Source organism: Melospiza melodia, chromosome 9 (genome assembly GCF_035770615.1).
Source record: "Melospiza melodia melodia isolate bMelMel2 chromosome 9, bMelMel2.pri, whole genome shotgun sequence".
In the NCBI taxonomy this organism is placed as follows: Eukaryota; Metazoa; Chordata; class Aves; order Passeriformes; family Passerellidae; genus Melospiza; species Melospiza melodia.
In genome coordinates this window covers 32,504,673-32,523,599 of record NC_086202.1, presented here as the reverse complement: position 1 = coordinate 32,523,599, position 18,927 = coordinate 32,504,673, and the positions used below count along the sequence as shown (strand labels likewise).

Here is an 18,927-nt window from a genome sequence, read left to right as displayed (position 1 = left end):
TCAGCTCTCAAAATGTTCACCTTGAGACTCCTACACCTTTGAAAAATGATCCTCCCTGGAAGTGTGCAGGATTTGACTGAAATCAGAAGAATCAACACAATTGGCTTGTTTTAAGTAACTTATTTAGAAAACATACAGAGAACTGAGAAAGCAAAACTCTGAAAAAAAACCCCATCTTCTAGTTTATTAAATCAGCAATTTTCCAAACTATCTTTATAAAAACTACTGGAATATCTGAAAAAGATCTGTTGAGCTGATGTGCAAAGACCTTTAAAAATAGCAGGAGGTTTGTTACAGAGGAAATGTGTGAACAGCACACATGGATCTCAACTGTAGAGCACCCAAAGGGTTGGGGACAGTAGCACAGGAATGCCTTGTCTTCCTTCTTCAGCATGGATTCCATGTCATGCCTCCCACTTAGAGCCAGTCAATGCACTCAGTCTGAAACAGGGGGCCTGGAAAACACCCAAAATTCTCCCAAATCCACTTTTCCACACAAAGGGAAACCTGGTATTTCAGTCTATGCTGTTCCTTCTGCCTTTCTTTTCTTGCCTGAGGTCTTCTTTTCTCCCTTCTTAGCAGTGTTGCCATACTTTGCTTCCAGATGGGAGAAGAAGTTATCCATTTCTTTTTCTCGTTCTTTGCTTCGGCGCTGGGGAGGGGAAAAGAAAACCAACCAAACTCAAAACCTTTTGGAACTTCCCAAACTGCTTATCCCATTGAAATTTGATAGCTACACAAAATCTTGGACTGCATCAAACACATTAAAGACAAGCTACAGGAAGTTTAGTATCATCATTACAACTCCCTGTGAAACAACCTAAAACTGGAAGTTACTCCATAAGTACCCCAAATATTTAACTCTTGTAAATTTTTAATAGACACAGGTTAAAAAATGCATACTGTACTCTGATTCTAATTAAATTAAAGCACATAGTTAACATTAAGGCCAGGTTTTAACCTCAGGAATTCAGAAGATATGCAAGGATCCAAAATCAAAGATGCTCAGGGAAAACACAATTATAAGCCAGTTACAAAATTATGTGCAAGAAACAGAAGAAGCCTTACTTTAATCAGTGCTTGCAAGTCATTTTCTCCACCAAGGCCCAGCTCATCTATAGTCTTTTTTGCCTCTTTAGCTTCTTTTTCTGCCTAAAAGAGCAAATAAGGTTTTTTAAGGAAGTGTTTTGCATGTTATCTGACCATGTCTTACAGGACTTGCTGAATGCTTTTTGGGCATCTGTGTACAAATAGCTGCAGGGAGGTGCAAAGGGTTTCCCAGTTTGGGAAGGGAAGCCCATTCTGGTTCCATCATTTAGCAGAGCAGAAACTTTTTCTGCTCCTTCACAGTGTTGCATGTGATGTTTGTCCCCACCACTGTTCCCACACCCTTTTTTTATTTTATTTTGGTAGATACTACAATAACTTAAAGATTGCTGTGATTTGCAAATAACATGCTACAAAGTGTCCAGAAGCATACAGGAGTCCATTTAGGCCAGAGCCAACCCAAATGTGTTTTCCTCACTTGCTTGTTTTTGTTAACTCCAGCAACTCCCAGCTTTGTAGATAAATGCAGGGACATGCTAAACTGTAACAAGACATTGTGTATAAAAAGAAAATAAAGAAGTAGAAAAGCCTTTCACAATGATTTGGGTTGGGGGGTGATGACCATGGGTGACCAGAAGTTAATACTAAGGTGTGTAACCCAGCAATCCTGTGACAAACATCTTGGGAACAGCATTACTTATTTCTGCCAAGGGAGAAAGTTCTGCTAAGTAATTGCTGCAACCTACCCGCTTTCTTCTGGACATCATCTTCTGCTTTGACTCCTTTACAAAAGCCTTGTAGGATGGCACCTCCCCGGAGTCGATGGCTCGCTCGATCATCTCCCGTATCCTGGGCTCATCCGTGTAGTCCACGCACAGCACAGACTCCATGATCCGATCCATGTCGCCCTTGAAGTTCATGTACGCTGCCTTCACATCAGCCAGCTCCTCCTCCGAGTTCTTGTAGGTACTCTTGAACTCTTCGATGTCTTTCACGGTGACCTGGAGCAAAGAGGCGATGCTTTGTGACTTACAGGACTTACTCACCAGGAGGATTTAAGAGAAAACACATAAAAACAAAAAGGGGAGGTGTCTCCCAGCGCCGTCCCGCTCTCACCTTGAACAGCAGCTGCCAGTACTCCAGCCAGTCCCGCCCGTCCTGCAGCGCCTCGGCGTCCTCATCCACCATGCCCGTCTCATCGTACACTGCGCGCTGCTTCTCATCGCTCAGCACGGCGTACACCTTGCCCAGGACCTGCGGGACACGGGAGCGGCCGGGAGGTCACTCGGGGAGCGGTCACTCGGGGGTCAGGCACCCAGGGAGCGAGCACTGGGGTGGGCACTCGGGCTCGGGGCTGGTCAGTGGAGTTGACACTCAGGGTCGGGGCTGAGCACTCAGTGTCGGAGCTGGTCAGCGGGGTGGGCACTCGGGGTCGGAGTTGGTCACTCAGGGTTGGGGCTGGGCAGCGGGGTTGGCACTCAGGGTCGCTTGCCCGGGGTTCAGTCACTTGGGGGACAGCGGATCAGGGAACGGGTCCCTTCTGGAGTGGAGGGTCGGTCTCACCCGTGGCCGCCACCGCTCCTCTCCCTCCCTCTGTCTCTCCTTCCCTTTTTCCCCGGTCTCTCCTCACCTGGAAGCGGCGTGTGGCCTCCTCCTTCTGCTCGGCCGGGACGCGGTCAGGGTGCAGGCGCAGCGAGGCTCGGTGGTAGCCGCGGCGGATGTCCTGCTCGGACGCGCCGCGCCGCACGCCCAGCACACCGTACAGGTCCGCCGTACCGAACGCGGCCTCGCACTGCTGCGACAGCGCCATCCCGCCCCGCCAGCACCGCGACCAACGCCCCACCGTCCTTCCCGCCCGCCCCGCGCCCGGGCTGCTGCTCCGCGGCTGCGCCGGGCGGGAAGAGCCGGCGGGCGAAGCTGAGGGGCGGTGCCGGTGCTGAGGGAAGGCGGGGGGGCGGCCATGATGAGGGCAGGCTGAGGGGAGGCACCGCTGAGGGAAGGCTGGGGGCTGGCCATGTTATGGGGAGGCGCTGCTGAGGGGGAGCGGTGACGGTGCGGCGGCGCCGTTGAGGGGAAGCGGCGGCAATACGGCGGTGGCGCCGCTGAGGGGACGCGGGAGGCCGGCCATGTTGAGGGGAGGATGAGGGGTGGCACTGCTGAGGGGAGGCGGTGTCGGTGCGACGGACGGGAAGCCGTGGTGATGCGATGGCGGCGCAGCTGAGGGGAGGAGGGGAGCCGGCCATGTTGAGGGGAGGATGAGGGGAGGCACAGCTGAAGGGAGGCGGGGGGCTGGCCATGTGGAGGGCGGGCTGAGGGGACGCACCACTCAGGGGAGGAAGGGGGCTGGCCATGTTGAGGGCAGGCTGAGGGCAGGCACCGCTGAGGGGAGGCGGGGGGCTGGCTATGTTGAGGGCTGGCAGAGGGGAGGCGGGGGGCTGGCCATGTTGAAGGCAGGCTGAGGGGAGGCACCGCTCAGGGGAGGCGGGGAGCTGGCCATGTTGGAGGCAGCCCGAGCGGCGGCCCCGCTGAGCCGGGCGGCCGCGGCCTCTGCGCCCTTTAGAGAGCTTGGGATGGCGGGGAGCTCTTTGTTGTGTAGCCTCCATGGCCTGCTGGGGTCGGTGGGATCGGGCCGGCAGCGGGGCAGGAGCGGGGCGCACCCCGGCCCCTCAGGGCGCCTTGGGGGGGCCTCGTTGCCTCCGTGACGCGCTGGAGCCGCCGCCAAGCGCAGCCTCCTGCCCGCGACCGCCGCGAGCGCTTTGGCCCAGTTAGCGTCGGGAAAATCAATTTTATGATTTTTATCCTCCTCGGGTTCCCACATCCTGCCGGTAAACAATCAGCTCTGCTGGCTTTTGGGAGTGGGCAGGCCCTGACACAGGGTGCCCAGAGCAGCTGTGGCTGCCCCTGGTTCCCTGAAGTGTCCGAGGCCAGGCTGGACTTTGGGGCTTGGAGCGGCCTGGGACAGTGGAAGGGGGTGGAACTGGATGGGCTTTAAGGTCCTTTCCCACCCAAACCATTCCATGAATCTTTTGTGGTTCTTTCAGGCCAGGTGAGATGCAGAAAATAAAAAGTTATTACTTTACATTTCTCGTGCTTGTTGTTTGAAATGTGGAACGGTTCGGTCCCAATACCACAGAAGGAACGAACCCCAACAGCAGCGACTTAGATTTACGGAATTCAGATGGTAACATTGCAAAACCTTAATAAAAGTATATAAACATTTAATTTAGAAATCTCCTATAAAAGCTATTAATAAGGTGTCGTTTATTTACAAAGCATTATTATAATAAAGAATTATAAAAGGTGTCAAAACCAGGAGGGTTTGGCTGGTGTTTACAGCTTGATGAAGTGCTTGTTTTGGTACAGCTCAGCGTAACAATTACAAATACATATTGAAATACAGTATTTTATGGAAATATATTTATTATAAATACATATCGAAATATAGTATTTACACATATAATGAACAGTATAATAATTTACTAGTGTAAATAATCACCTGTAGTGATTATTTCAGTCACTTCTGAGACAACACCCGTCTCTTACCCGATCACCTCTTCTACTTCTTCGCGGCTTTTCCACGTTTAGTTCCAGCACTGGCTGGAGCACTAACACACCAGGATAGACACCACACATCGGGAATATCCGCGATTCCCTGCGGACACCGGGGTTTAAACTTCCCGGCGATTTCAGCTCGGTGTGTCAGCCTTCGGGCGCCGCCCACCCGGCAACCGGCGGAGCGCTTTGGGCGGCGCACCCGGAAGTGGCGGGAGCGGAAGGTTCGGCTCGAGCGTCTTCGTGATGGCGGCAGCGGCGCCGCTGCGCGTGTGAGTGGGACGGGACGGGACGGGACGGGATGGGAACGGGGCGGGACACGGGATGAGGTGGTGGTGGGGCCGGGGCTGGACCGGACCGTGCCATGTCGGCCGCTCTTACCGTGCGGTGTCCCGCAGGCTGGCGTGTGGCGACGTGGAGGGGCGGCTGGAGGCGATCTTCGGGCGGGTCCGCGCCATCCAGGCCAAGAGCGGCCGCTTCGATGTAAGGCTCGTGGGGTTTGTGGGGGAAGGTGGGCCTGGTGCCGTTCCCGCGGGGGTTCCGTTCCCGTCCCGGCACGGCCGAGGCCGGAGCCTGCCCGGGGTGAGGTTTCCATACCCGCGGTGCTCGGGTGGCTGTTGCTGTCCCGTCCCTCCGTGACAGCCATGCTTCTCTTTCTGCTCGGTGTGAGGAAGGGTTTGCAGCCCCCCGGCCCTCCCTGGCCGGCCCCAAACCATTGTGTGGAGCTGTGACCTGTGCACAGAAGGCGGGAGAGCAGCTGCCTGTACTTTTAAACCCCTTGATGTTGCGTTTAACGCAGATAAACAGAGAGGAATCTCTTCAGTTCAGCAAACCAAGTGCTGCTGAAGCGGTGCAAACAAAGCCTTTGTGTGTGTGTTCTGTCTGTGGTGGAATAAACTCCTGCTTTATCTGCTGATTTTAGATGCTTTTGTGTGTCGGGAATTTCTTTGGCTCGACTTCCGAGGCAGAATGGGCCGAGTACCGCACGGGGGCCAAGAAAGGTAAGGGAGGAGGGAGGAGGGCGGTGTCACTCTGTGTCACTGCCGGGGGCTGGCACTGTGCTGTTACAGCAGTTATACTACAGGAGGGAAAGCTGGCTCTGGCTGGAACACCCCTGCCTTTAGGATTGTGCATCACTTTGGGGTTCATTTTACACGAGATGTTTGTGGAGCAGGAGTTGTTCCCCTCCTGCAGCTGTGGCAGCTCCAGCTTCCCTCTGCAGGAAGGTTTCTTGTGCTGCTGCTGCCAGAGGGTGCTGGGTGGGGTTCCTGGGCAGTGTGGGCTGGGAGCTGCAGTTAAAGCTCACTGAGTGCACGTGCTTCTCTCCCTCAGCTCCAATCCCAACCTACGTGCTCGGTGCCAACAGCCCGGACACCCTGAGCTACTTCCCAGACGTCAGTGGCTGTGAGCTGGCTGAGAACATCACCTACCTGGGTAAGGCTGAGGGGCTTTGGGGTCAGCCTGTGCCTGCTGGGGCTCTCAGGAACCTTCTCTCACCTTCCCACTGTAACACCTTCTTTTTGCTGGGAGTTTTCAGTGATATTTTTTTATCCTGTGGTTCAGACTGGTACAGTCTCTGTAAAAAGAAAACTCTTCTTCCTTGATTTGTGATTTTTTTTTTTCATTTCTCTCATACTGCTCATTCTTGTGCTGAGCAGAAGGAGTAGAGGTTGCAACAGGCTGTTCTTGAAGTAATTTGTAACAGAGCAGGATGTTACAACAGTCCTTTGAACTATTAGAAAGCACTTCTTTTGAATAATTGTCAGTTATTCTTTTGAAATAGAAATGTGTTCAATTTCACAAAAAAAGTGCACAATTGTCAGGGTTTGTCCCTTGCTTTATCTTCCTGCACGACAGTATTTAGAAATAAGGTTGTACAACTAAAAGTCACTTCTGTTTGTTGGTCAAATAAAAAAAAAATAGAGTGTTCTGAAATTTTTTACATTTTTATTCTTCTGTTAAAACTACTACAACTATTTTTTGCTTTATCTAAATTGGTAGATTTCTAAAAGAAATACTGCTTTTAAATAAGGATATATTTTTCTTTAGAATTGTTAATTTTCTTAATTAACAGCTCAGCAAATCAGCAGTAACTCCAAACCATTTCTGTATTAATAAATTTGTATTTATTATCTTTGGTTTAGGAGAAGTTATTCTAAACTTCTTGCATTCACCTATGTATAAGAAATCATGTGGTACAATATTGTCCTTCCACTCCTGCTTTTCCCTCAACTGAGCCATCTTCTCTGTAACTCCAATATTAATTCAATTTTATTCCAGGCTTTTCTACTCCAAAACTCTTTACCTTTCTATTTTTTCTCGGTTTTCTTTATTTCAGATATTATTTGTTCAGTCAATTCCCTTATTTATTCTTCTTATAGCATGCCTGTCTTATTCCCAGAGCATGCCTGTCTAAATTCACAGCTCAGCAAATCAGCAGTAACTCCAAGTCAATTCTGTAATAATAAATTTGTATTTATTACCTTTGGTTTAAGAGAAGTTATTGTAAACTTCTTGCATTTACCTGTGTGTAAGAAATCATGTGTTACAATATTGTCCTTCCACTCCTGCTTTTCCTTTAGTTGAGCCTTCTTCTCCTTGACTCAGATATTTATTCAGTTTTATTCCAGGCTCTTCTACTCCAGAACTCTTTACCTTTATATTTTTTCTCCATTTTCTTTATTTCAGAAATTATTTGCTCAGTGAATTCCCTTATGTGTTCTTCTTATAGCATGCCTGTCTTATTTCCAGAGTGTGCCTGTGTAAATTCACGCTCAGCAAATCAGCAGTAACTCCAAATCAATTCTGTAATAATAAATTTGTATTTATTACATTTGGTTTAGGAGGAGTTATTCTAAACTTCTTGCATTTACCTATGTGTGAGAAATCATGTGGTGTAATATTGTCCTTCCACTCCTGCTTTTCCCTCAACTGAGCCATCTTCTCTTTGACTCAAATATTCATTCTGTTTTATTCCAGGCTCTTCTACTCCAAAAATTTTACCTTTCTGTCTTTTCTGAATTTTCTTTATTTCAGAAATTATTTCTTCTGTGAATTCCTTTATTTATTCTTCTTATAGCATGCCTGTCTTATTCCCAGAGCATGCCTGTCTAAATTCACAGCTCAGCAAATCAGCAGTAGCTCCAAACCATTTCTGTATTTATAAATTTGTATTTATTACCTTTGGTTTAGGAGGAGTTATTCTAAACTTCTTGCATTTACCTATGTGTGAGAAATCATGTGGTGTAATATTGTCCTTCCACTCCTGCTTTTCCTTTAGTTGAGCCTTCTTCTCTTTGACTCAGATATTCATTCAGTTTTATTCCAGGCTCTTCTACTCCAAAACTCTTTACCTTTATATTTTTTCTGAATTTTCTTTATTTCAGAAATTATTTGTTCAGTGAATTCCCTTATGTGTTCTTCTTATAGCATGCCTGTCTTATTCCCAGAGCATGCCTGTCTAAATTCACAGCTCAGCAAATCAGCAGTAACTCCAAAGCCAATTCTGTAATAATAAATTTGTATTTATTAACTTTGGTTTAGGAGAAGGTATTCTAACATTCTTGCATTCACTTATGTGTAAGATAATATTGTTCTTCCACTCCTGCTTTTCCTTTAGTTGAGCCTTCTTCTCCTTGACTCCAATATTCATTCAGTTTTATTCCAGGCTCTTCTACTCCAAATCTTTTTACCTTTCTATTTTTTCTCAATTTTCTTTATTTCAGAAATTATTTGTTCAGTCAGTTCCCTTATTTATTCTTCTTATAGCATGCCTGTCTTATTCCCAGAGCGTGCCTGTCTAACTTCACAGCTCAGCAAATCAGCACTACCTCCAAACCATTTCTGTAATAATAAATTTGTATTTATTACCATTGGTTTAGGAGGAGTTATTCTAAACTTCTTGCATTTACCTATGTGTGAGAAATCATGTGGTGTAATATTGTCCTTCCACTCCTGCTTTTCCTCTAGTTGAGCCTTCTTCTCTTTTACTCAGATATTCTTTCACCTTTATTCCAGACTCTTCTACTCCAAAAATTTTACCTTTCTATCTCTGCTCAATTTTTATTTATTTCAGATATTAGTTGTTCAGTCAGTTCCCTTATTTATTCTTCTTATAGCATGCCTGTCTTATTCCCAGAGCATGCCTGTCTAAATTCACAGCTCAGCAAATCAGCATTAGCTCCAAAGCCAATTCTGTAATAATAAATTTGTATTTATTACCTTTGGTTTAGGAGGAGTTATTCTAAAATTCTTGCATTTACCTATGTGTAAGAAATCATGTGGTACAATATTGTCCTTCCACTCCTGCTTTTCCCTCAACTGAGCCATCTTCTCTTTGACTCAAATATTCATTCAACTTTATTCCAGGCTCTTCTTCTCCAAAACTTTTTACCTTTATATTTTTTCTGAATTTTCTTTATTTCAGAAATTATTTGTTCAGTCAGTTCCCTTATTTATTCTTCTTATAGCATGCCTGTCTTATTCCCAGAGCATGCCTGTCTAAATTCACAGCTCAGCAAATCAGCAGTAGCTCCTAACCATTTCTGTAGTTATAAATTTGTATTTATTACCTTTGGTTTAGGAGGAGTTATTCTAAACTTCTTGCATTTACCTATGTGTGAGAAATCATGTGGTGTAATATTGTCCTTCCACTCCTGCTTTTCCTTTAGTTGAGCCTTCTTCTCTTTGACTCCAATATTCATTCAATTTTATTCCAGGCTCTTCTACTCCCGAACTCTTTACCTTTATATTTTTCCTCCATTTTCTTTATTTCAGAAATTATTTCTTCAGTGAATTCCCTTATGTGTTCTTCTTATAGCATGCCTGTCTTATTCCCAGAGCATGCCTGTCTAAATTCACAGCACAGCAAATCAGCATTAGCTCCAAAGCCAATTCTGTAATAATAAATTTGTATTTATTACCTTTGGTTTAGGAGAAGGTATTCTAAAATTCTTGCATTCACTTATGTGTAAGATAATATTGTTCTTCCACTCCTGCTTTTCCTTTAGTTGAGCCTTCTTCTCCTTGACTCCAATATTCATTCAGTTTTATTCCAGGCTCTTCTACTCCAAATCTTTTTACCTTTCTATTTTTTCTCAATTTTCTTTATTTCAGAAATTATTTGTTCAGTCAGTTGCCTTATTTATTCTTCTTATAGCATGCCTGTCTTATTCCCAGAGCATGCCTGTCTAAATTCACAGCTCAGCAAATCAGCATTAGCTCCAAGCCAATTCTGTAATAATGAATTTGTATTGGTGATCTTTGGTTTAGGAGAAGTTATTCTAAACTTCTTGCTTTTACCTATGTGTGAGAAATCATGTGGTACAATATTGTCCTTCCACTCCTGCTTTTCCTCTAGTTGAGCCTTCTTCTCTTTGACTCCAATATTAATTCAGTTTTATTCCAGGATCTTCTACTCCAAAACTCTTTACCTTTCTATTTTTTCTCAATTTTCTTTATTTCAGAAATTATTTGTTCAGTGAATTCCCTTATGTGTTCTTCTTATAGCATGGCTGTCTCATTTCCAGAGTGTGCCTGTGTAAATTCACAGCTCAGCAAATCAGCAGTAACTCCAAATCAATTCTGTAATAATAAATTTGTATTTATTACATTTGGTTTAGGAGGAGTTATTCTAAACTTCTTGCATTTACCTATGTGTGAGAAATCATGTGGTGTAATATTGTCCTTCCACTCCTGCTTTTCCCTCAACTGAGCCATCTTCTCTTTGACTCAAATATTCATTCTGTTTTATTCCAGGCTCTTCTACTCCAAAAATTTTACCTTTCTGTCTTTTCTGAATTTTCTTTATTTCAGAAATTATTTCTTCTGTGAATTCCTTTATTTATTCTTCTTATAGCATGCCTGTCTTATTCCCAGAGCATGCCTGTCTAAATTCACAGCTCAGCAAATCAGCAGTAGCTCCAAACCATTTCTGTATTTATAAATTTGTATTTATTACCTTTGGTTTAGGAGGAGTTATTCTAAACTTCTTGCATTTACCTATGTGTGAGAAATCATGTGGTGTAATATTGTCCTTCCACTCCTGCTTTTCCTCTAGTTGAGCCTTCTTCTCTTTGATTCCCATATTCATTCAGTTTTATTCCAGGCTCTTCTACTCCAAAACTCGTTACCTTTATATTTTTTCTGAATTTTCTTTATTTCAGAAATTATTTGTTCAGTCAGTTCCCTTATTTATTCTTCTTATAGCATGCCTGTCTTATTCCCAGAGCATGCCTGTCTAAATTCACAGCTCAGCAAATCAGCATTAGCTCCAAAGCCAATTCTGTATTAATAAATTTGTATTTATTACCTTTGGTTTAGGAGAAGGTATTCTAAAATTCTTGCATTTACCTATGTGTAAGAAATCATGTGGTGTAATATTGTCCTTCCACTCCTGCTTTTCCTTTAGTTGAGCCTTCTTCTCTTTGACTCCAATATTCATTCAGTTTTATTCCAGGCCCTTCTACTCCAAATCTTTTTACCTTTCTATCTTTTCTCAATTTTCTTTATTTCAGAAATTATTTGTTCAGTCAGTTCCTTTATTTATTCTTCTTATAGCATGCCTTATTCCCAGAGCATGCCTGTCTCTGTAGGGAAGGTTTAAATGTGATTTTGCTGTGTGCCTGTACTGCAGTAGCAGAGGTAACAAGCGAAGTGCAGCAAAGCTAAAAGGAAAAACTAATTTATTTCCAGAATTGCCACCAGGCCAAAACTATAACAAAGTAGAGGCACTTGGATGTGTGATTGCTGTGGATGAGTTTTTGGGAAGCAGGGTGGCAGGGAGGAGGGGGAGCACTGGGGTTTGTCTGTGGGCAGGCTCGGGTTTGCGCTGTGGCACCGATCGATGCCATCGCACTGGGCACAGCACATGAGCTGCCTGTGGGGGTGGCTGCAGTGCCAGCCAGTCAGCACTGCTGCTGCTGCCCTGCCCAGGGGACTGTGGCACGCTCAGGGCTGTGTGTGTGTCCCTGCAGGCCGCAGGGGTGTGTACAGCGGCTGCTCAGGGCTGCAGATCGCCTACCTGAGCGGCACCGAGGCGCAGCAGCAGCCGGAGCCCGCGCACTGCTTCAGCGCCAAGGACGTGGCTGAGCTGAAAACCTCTCTGCTGGCAACCCCAAACTTCAGGGGTGTGGATATACTGCTGACCTCCCCCTGGCCCAGAGATGTGGGCACTTTTGGCAACAGCGCGGTGAGTGTTCTGTTCCTGGGGTTTCACTGAGCATTGCCTCTCTGCCTCCTCTCAAAGTTCTGGTCACCCTCTCCAAGGGCTTGAGAAAGCTGGGAGTAAAAACAGGGAGAGAAGATGTTCTGTTTGTTCAGAGAAAACTGAAAGGAGAGGGGTTTGTGAGACTTCAGGGTACTTTAAATGCCCCTGCCACTTTTTGTTTTGGTGTTGATTTCCTTAAGTATCAGTCAGACTCTCTCCAAGTGCATGAGAAAGGTGGGAGTAAAAACAGGGAGAGCAGATGTTGTGGTTCTTCAGAGAGAACTGAAAGGAGGGGGATTTGTGAGACTTCGGGGCATTTTATCTGTCCCTGCCACTTTTTAAGTGTTTGGGTGTTTATTTCCTTAATTATCGGTCAGACCCTCTCCAAGTGCTTGAGAAAGCTGGGAGTAAAAACAGGGAGAGCAGATGTTCTGGTTCTTCAGAGAAGAAAGACTGAAAGGAGAGGGATTTGTGAGACTTCAGGGCATTTTATCTGTCCCTGCCACTTTTTAAGTGTTTTGGTGTGCTTGAGAAAGCTGGGAGTAAAAATAGGGAGAGCAGATGTTCTGGTTCTTCAGAGAAGAAGGACTGAAAGGAGGGGGGTTTGTGAGACTTCAGGGCATTTTATCTGTCCCTGCCACTTTTTAAGTGTTTGGGTGTTGATTTCCTTAATTATCAGTCACACCCTCTCCAAGTGCTTGAGAAAGCTGGGAGTAAAAACAGGGACAGGAGATGTTCAGGTTCTTCAGAGAGAACTGAAGGGAGGGGGGCTTGTGAGACTTCAGGGCATTTTAGCTGTCCCTGCCACTTTTTGTTTTGGTGTTTATTTCCTTAAGTATCAGTCAGAATCTCTCCAAGTGTTTGAGAAAGGTGGGAGTAAAAACAGGGAGAGCAGATGTTCTGGTTCTTCGGAGAAAACTGAAAGGAGGGGGATTTGTGAGACTTCAGGGCATTTTAGCTGTCCCTGCCACTTTTTAAGTGTTTTGGTGTTGATTTCCTTAACTATCAGTCATGTTTTCTGGTTCTTCCTCAGTCTGGATTTTGAGGGTGTTGTTTCATTTGTGTCCAGTTTTGTTGTGTTAGTGTTCCTCAGCAGAAGTGATTTTCAGATTATTTGAAACCTGTCTGCACAGCAAGGCTGCACATGTGGCAAAAGAACATTTTTTACTCTCTCTCAGATTTTTCCAACATCCAAAAAGTGTTACAATCCTCAGTTTAAATGCATGAGGAACCTTCCCTCACAGCATGGTAACCAATCCTGCTGCCCTTGGGGGTTGTAGAGAAAGATTTGTTGAGATGTTGTGGCTCAGAGAGAAAACTCAGAAATTCCCATGGGCATTCTCTGTAGTTGTTCTATGTCATTCTTTGTTTGACTTCCCTTGGCATGAATTTTCTGGGAATGTACTCACTGGAGTGTACAGAGAAGTATATTAAACCTTTCCCCTGCTCTTCGAGAGGTTTAAATAAAGCTTGGTTTGTGTTTTGTAGGGAGAAATAGATACCAAGAAGTGTGGCTCCAGGCTGGTAGCAGATCTAGCTGCAAGTCTCAAACCAAGGTACCATTTTGCTGCCCTGGAGAAGACCTACTATGAAAGACTTCCTTACAGGTTCGTAAAATCATGTGAAATCTCATTTCTTTTCAAGTAAGGGTTCAGTTTTTAAGGAACACAGGAGGATTGCTGTGCTGTCTGAATGTCTTCATGGCAGGCAGGGGTTCTCCCACCGTCCTTTCAATACTTTATGTGCCAGTACAGCCAGGTGTTGCTTCCTTACAGGAATCACATGGTGCTACAGGAGACCCCACAGCACGTCACCAGGTTTATTGCCCTTGCTGATGTTGGCAATACAAGCAAGAAAAAGGTACTGACACCCTTGAATCTTCCTTCTTTTCTCAAGTACAGTAATGGGGCAGTGAGAGCAGTTAGAGGACAACTTCAGGCACCTAAAAGCTTGGCTGAAGGGGAGGTATCTGTCTCACTTGAGTAATAGGTAGCACTTGCCTGTTATGTCACAAGGGTAAGGGCTGCATGTGGTGTTCTGAGGCACAAACCACTGAAAATAAACTTCTGGCATGAGGTTTTTAACCTGTCTCTCTTCTCCCCCTTAAGAAAGTTAAGGAATATTGGTTGGTAGTTAAGGATGCACAGGATCCAGGCCTGGTAATACAAAAGGCCAGAAGGAAGGCCTGGAAATGGGCAGGAATCAGGGATGCACTGCATGAACTCCTGGGTGGGACACTGGCACAGGGGCTGTGTTTTTCCATGGCCTGCCTTGGCACAAACACTGATGTGCTGAGGGGTGTGGAGCTGTTCTGGGGTGTGTTAGTTCATAAGTGATGGCAGGAGCTGCCTGTCCCTGATTGCCTGTGTTTGTTGCAGTACCTCTATGCCTTCAGCATCGTGCCCATGAGCTCCATGGACCCTGCAGAGCTGGTGAAGCAGCCTCAGGATGTCACTGAAAATCCCTACAGGAAACTCAGGAAGGAGGCTCCCAAGGGCAAAGCCCCTCTCTCTGCAGAGGTACTGCCCTGTGCTCCTCCCCCTGGGCCTTCCTGCTGCACTCTCAGTGCTCACAGCCCTGCTTGGCTTTCCCTTTGGGATATCTCTGTCCAAAACTCAGTGCTCACAGCCCTGCTTGGCTTTCCCTTTGGGATATCTCTGTCCAAAACTCAGTGCTCACAGCACTGCTTGGCTTTCCCTTTGGGATATCTCTGTCCAAAACTCAGTGCTCACAGCACTGCTTGGCTTTCCCTTTGGGATATCTCTGTCCAAAACTCAGTGCTCACAGCCCTGCTTGGCTTTCTCTTTGGGATATCTCTGTCCAAAACTCAGTGCTCACAGTACTGCTTGGCTTTCCCTTTGGGATATCTCTGTCCAAAACTGCTGTGGAGACAGGCTGAGGGAGCTGAGGGTGTTCAGCCAGGAGAAGAGAACTTATTATGGCCTTTCATTTCTTAAAGAAGGACTGTAAGAAATATGGGGACAAGAATTTTTTCCTCTTCAGCATTAAAGCCTTCTCATGGCATTTGGCTCTATGAGATAACTCAATCAAATGTTTTCAACCTCTGGAGAGTCTGTGGCAGGTTAACATCTCTAGGAAATAAAGCCATTCTTTTGGCACTGGCTGGCAAATGAAAAGATTTGAATAATCCATAAAATCTGGCAATTCTGAATGTTCAGCATAAGGCTGAACAGGAGAGCATAATGATTTGGGGCAGCTCTCCCTGAAGTTTTTCCCTGACTGAAGCAGATAAAGCCTGCTGCATTACTAGGAGGACAGGACAGGTCATTCTGTTCAGGCATTTCTTCCTGGAGAGGGTGCTCAGGCCTTGGCAGGGGCTGCCCAGGGAGTTCCCATCCCTGGAGGTGTCCAGGGAAGGGCTGGAGGTGGCACTCAGTGCTCTGGGCTGGGGACAAGGTGGGGATCATGGGGATGATGGGGACAACTTGGACTCCATGGGCTGGGAGGGCTTTTCCAGCCTCAGAGATTCTGTGATATTGATGCTTTTCAAAAGTGGTTCACAGCTCTTCAGGAAAAATCAAATCAAATCTATATCCTGTCATTTTCGATGATGCAGCTCTAACTGAACATCCTGTTCACTTTTCATTTCCTAAACAGGAAGAGCCAGCCTGTCAGTTTTTCTTTGACTTGAACAAGCATCAGGGAAGGAAACGTCCCTCAGAAGGGAAGGAGAGAGGGGACTCCCAGCCTAAGCAAGCCAAGAAACCCCGTAAGTGTGAGGATGATTTTTCCCTGAGCTCTTCCCTCGAGGCTTTGGATGAACCACATCACTCCAAATTGTTCCTCAAGCTGTTGTGCTGTAGGTGACAGGGCCAGAGAGCTCTGTCACTGCCAGCTGCTGGGGGATGCAGGAGGATGAAGGGTCCCTGGTTTCCAAGGGAAGATAGGCTCCAGCAGGTGAAAGAAGAGCATAGTTTCAAAGCTCTTTGGGTCTTTGGTGGTTGTGGTTGGGCTGATGGCATTTATTCTGTGAACCAGACACTTCCAAAAAGCTCAGCTCAGGTATCACAGTTTGGGTGTGAATCCAAATTTGTGTTTTGGGTGTGATGGATAGGCCAGAACCTGTGCAGTAATTTTACCTCATTTGGATTTGTTTGCTTACATTTGCTGGTGTTTTCTTATTAGTGAGCTGCAACTACCAGCTCCTGGAACTCCTAAACTCCTCCTTCATTCCAGGAGAATGGCAGTCAGCAGGGTCTGACTGCCACCTCCTCCTTTCTTGCTGGAATGTCCCTGGCCAGAGCTGTGTCCTTCTGACACCTGCAGCACTTTATAAACTGGGAAATACCAGGTTGTCTGTGTTCTGACAAATATCCCTTCTGCTAATCCTTGTTTTCTTTCCCAACAAAGCTCAACCCACAGGGCCCTGCTGGTTCTGCCTGGCCAGCCCAGAGGTGGAGAAGCACTTGGTTGTCAGTATTGGCACACATGTAAGTACCTGCAGCATGGGCTTTGCTAGGTCAGAATCATGCTAAGACATGGCAATACAAAATACCAATGTCCAATTTTAAATTTAAAACAAACTTCTTTTGCAGCTGGCTTTTGGGTTTGCTTTCAGTTTCTTTGCATCTCTTCTATAAACACATAAATTCATAAAAAGTGGATTCCAGTGCCAGAACACTTCTTGCTGTACCAGCCCTCTATTACATCTGGCAGAACTTTTCCAGCTGGAAGAAAGCTGGAACCTGCTTTGGCAGCAGAATGCACCAGTGCCAGATCTCTCTGGGATGGCTGGTTATGGATTTGTTCTATAGAGATGGAAAAATGGTGTCTCCAGGATGTACTTCAAAATGTTGACTTTGAAGCTCAGTCCATGATTGTTTTATGCACTTTGCTCAAAGTTACTGCTCCTGTACAGCATAATCCACTTACAGGGACAGGTTTGTCCACAGGTTTAGTTTAAATTTTTAAGTAGATTTTTGTGTCAGAATAAGAAATTCCTGCCTCATTGGTGAAGTTCACTCAGCAGCTTCCCTGCACACAAGGCATTCAAAAGATACTGGGTTTTTTTTTTGTCCTTTGTCAATCTCTTTGTCTCTTTCTCATTCCTCTAGTGAAAAATAAATTCAATATAAAAATAAATTCAAATAAAATGGCTAATAAACAATCCCTAATAAGCAACACAGAAGACTCTCCTGTTCCTGAGGCTACTCAGAATGAGTAGTCAGAGTGTAAATTCCTACAGCACGGTGAGTAACTGGTGTGTGTTGTTTCACTCTAGTGCTACCTAGCCCTGGCCAAAGGGGGTTTGTCACCTGACCATGTCCTGATTTTGCCAATTGGGCACTATCAGTCAGTGGTGGACTTGTCTTCAGAGGTGCTGGAAGAAGTCACCAAGTACAAGGCTGCCCTAAAGGAATTTTTCAGGAGCAAGGGGAAGAGATATGTCCTGTTTGAAAGAAACTATAGGAGTCAGCATCTGCAGCTACAGGTATGGTCTGTGTGTCACCCTCGGGAAACATAAACTTGCACTGAATATAAACTCCAGATGAACTGAAAGAGCCATTTTGGCGTTTATTGTGGTGGTTGCTGTGTGTGGCAGGTCTGTAAGTGTATCAGAGCTGTGTCAGAGCTACCACAGAGATGAGAAAGGAGAGGGCTGTGCTGAGAACTTTCAAGCCTGGAGTTTTCAGCTCTCTGTCCAGCTCCTACAGAACAAAAAGTCTCATGAGTTTAAGCCTGTAGAGATGGGTGCTCACCTGTCTTGTGTGATGAGGCTGAGCTGTACTGAGGAGCCACGAGCTCCAGTGATGCACTGATGGCTTTCTGCAAATGGATTGTCTTGTCTTTTATGGAAATGTTCTCTCTCTGCAGGTCATTCCTGTCCCTCTGGACCTCTGCACTTCTGAAGACATCAAGGAGGCCTTTATTACACAAGCCCAGGAGCAGCAGATTGAGCTGTTGGAAATCCCGGAGCACTCAGATCTTGCGCAAGTACGGGGCCAGATTTCACTTCCTCACTTCCCCCTGTCCTGCCCAAGCTGCTCTTCCCCTCTGAGCTCACTCTGTGGGGTGGGGTCAACCTGTTGGAGGCAGAATCTCATGGGCTTGATCTGGGGATGTGCCAGGATTCTGCTCTGGGAGAAGTTCCCATGAACAACAGGTGATTTCTCAGCTGAGAAATAGAAGCATGGCCTTGTCCTCCAAGAATATTTTGTACTGGGCTGGGGTGACCTCAGTGAGGTTGGGAATGACCAGACCTGCCTGCTTCTCATTTAGTCACTCACAGCAGAATTAAACCTCAAAATACCATAGGTGATCCCAGCAGGGAGTGCCCACTGCTCCTTCCTCCATGGAAGGTATTGTTTGAGCTCAGACTCTGACCTCAGGCAGTTTGTGGGGTTATTTTTACAAGTTTCCTCCCAGGAGAGAGGACCGTGGCATGGGGACAGCTGTGTCCCCACCCCCTGAACTGGCTGGGAAGAGGCTCTGCCTGTGCCCTGGTGGCTCTTCTCAGAAGGGTGATTAGGAAGGAGCTGCCCAGGAAGGACATTGGAAGGGACTGCCCAGGATGGACACTGGAAAGGGCTGCCCGGGGAGGGGACATTGGGAGGGGCTGCCCAGGATGGACATTGGAAGGGGCTGCCTGGGGAGGTGGTGGAGTTGCCAGCCCTGGAGGTGTCTGTGGTACAGACATGGCAGTTGGTGCCATGGTGCAGTGAACGAGCTGGTGATGGGTCATGGGTTGGACCACATGGTGTCAGAGGTGTTTTCCAGCCGATCTGATTGTGTGGTTCCGTGGTGCAGGTGGCTCAGCCGGGGGTGCCGTACTTCTACGTGGAGCTGGACACGGGGGAGAAGCTGTTCCACCGCATCCGCGGCCGCTTCCCGCTGCAGTTCGGCAGGTGCGTGCCCGCCCCGCCCCAGGAATGACATCACTGTGATGTCTCAATGACGTCACGGTGACGTCACGGCGCTGTCGTTGCAGGGAGGTGCTGGCGAGCGAGGCGCTGCTGGCGCAGCCGCAGCGCGCGGACTGGCGGCAGTGCGCCGCCCAGCGGCCCGAGGAGGCGGCGCAGGCCCGCGCCTTCCGCCAAGCCTTCGAGCCCTTCGACTTCTCCCTCCGCGACTGAGGCGGCGCTGCCGGCGGCGGCCCCGGG

The 18,927-nt window shown here is 46.7% G+C and overlaps 2 protein-coding genes across 2 annotated transcripts; one reads left to right on the top strand and one right to left on the bottom strand.

Moving 5' to 3' along the window:
* Positions 1-105: 105 nt before the first annotated feature.
* Positions 106-2,895, bottom strand: DNAJC9 (DnaJ heat shock protein family (Hsp40) member C9). Its single transcript, XM_063164123.1, has 5 exons — positions 2,678-2,895; positions 2,164-2,301; positions 1,794-2,048; positions 1,069-1,152; positions 106-652 (listed from the first exon to the last, which is right to left on the bottom strand). Exons 1-5 carry the CDS (start codon positions 2,855-2,857, stop codon positions 521-523), a joined length of 789 nt encoding a protein of 262 aa, XP_063020193.1. The 5' UTR covers positions 2,858-2,895; the 3' UTR covers positions 106-520.
* Positions 2,896-4,822: 1,927 nt separating this feature from the next.
* Positions 4,823-18,900, top strand: CWF19L1 (CWF19 like cell cycle control factor 1). Its single transcript, XM_063164120.1, has 14 exons — positions 4,823-4,871; positions 4,998-5,082; positions 5,522-5,600; positions 5,932-6,033; positions 11,574-11,788; positions 13,295-13,413; positions 13,582-13,666; positions 14,185-14,325; positions 15,425-15,536; positions 16,178-16,257; positions 17,049-17,258; positions 17,642-17,761; positions 18,575-18,672; positions 18,756-18,900. The coding sequence occupies exons 1-14, from the start codon at positions 4,846-4,848 to the stop codon at positions 18,898-18,900; spliced, it is 1,617 nt and encodes a 538-aa protein (XP_063020190.1). The 5' UTR covers positions 4,823-4,845.
* The last annotated feature ends 27 nt before the right edge of the window (positions 18,901-18,927 follow it).

What these genes read in the sequence shown, in the direction of transcription:
- CWF19L1 (XM_063164120.1), top strand. Translation starts at nt 4,846, where the DNA reads ATGGCGGCAGCGGCGCCGCTGCGCGT. An exon ending in AAGCCCCTCTCTCTGCAGAG is followed by an intron (nt 14,326 to 15,424) that starts GTACTGCCCTGT and finishes TTTCCTAAACAG; the next exon opens with GAAGAGCCAGCCTGTCAGTT. An exon ending in GTCAGCATCTGCAGCTACAG is followed by an intron (nt 17,259 to 17,641) that starts GTATGGTCTGTG and finishes CTCTCTCTGCAG; the next exon opens with GTCATTCCTGTCCCTCTGGA.
- DNAJC9 (XM_063164123.1), bottom strand. Translation starts at nt 2,857, where the DNA reads ATGGCGCTGTCGCAGCAGTGCGAGGCCGCGTTCGGTACGGCGGACCTG. An exon ending in AGGCCACACGCCGCTTCCAG is followed by an intron (nt 2,302 to 2,677) that starts GTGAGGAGAGAC and finishes CGTGTCCCGCAG; the next exon opens with GTCCTGGGCAAGGTGTACGC. An exon ending in TGATGTCCAGAAGAAAGCGG is followed by an intron (nt 1,153 to 1,793) that starts GTAGGTTGCAGC and finishes TTGCTCTTTTAG; the next exon opens with GCAGAAAAAGAAGCTAAAGA.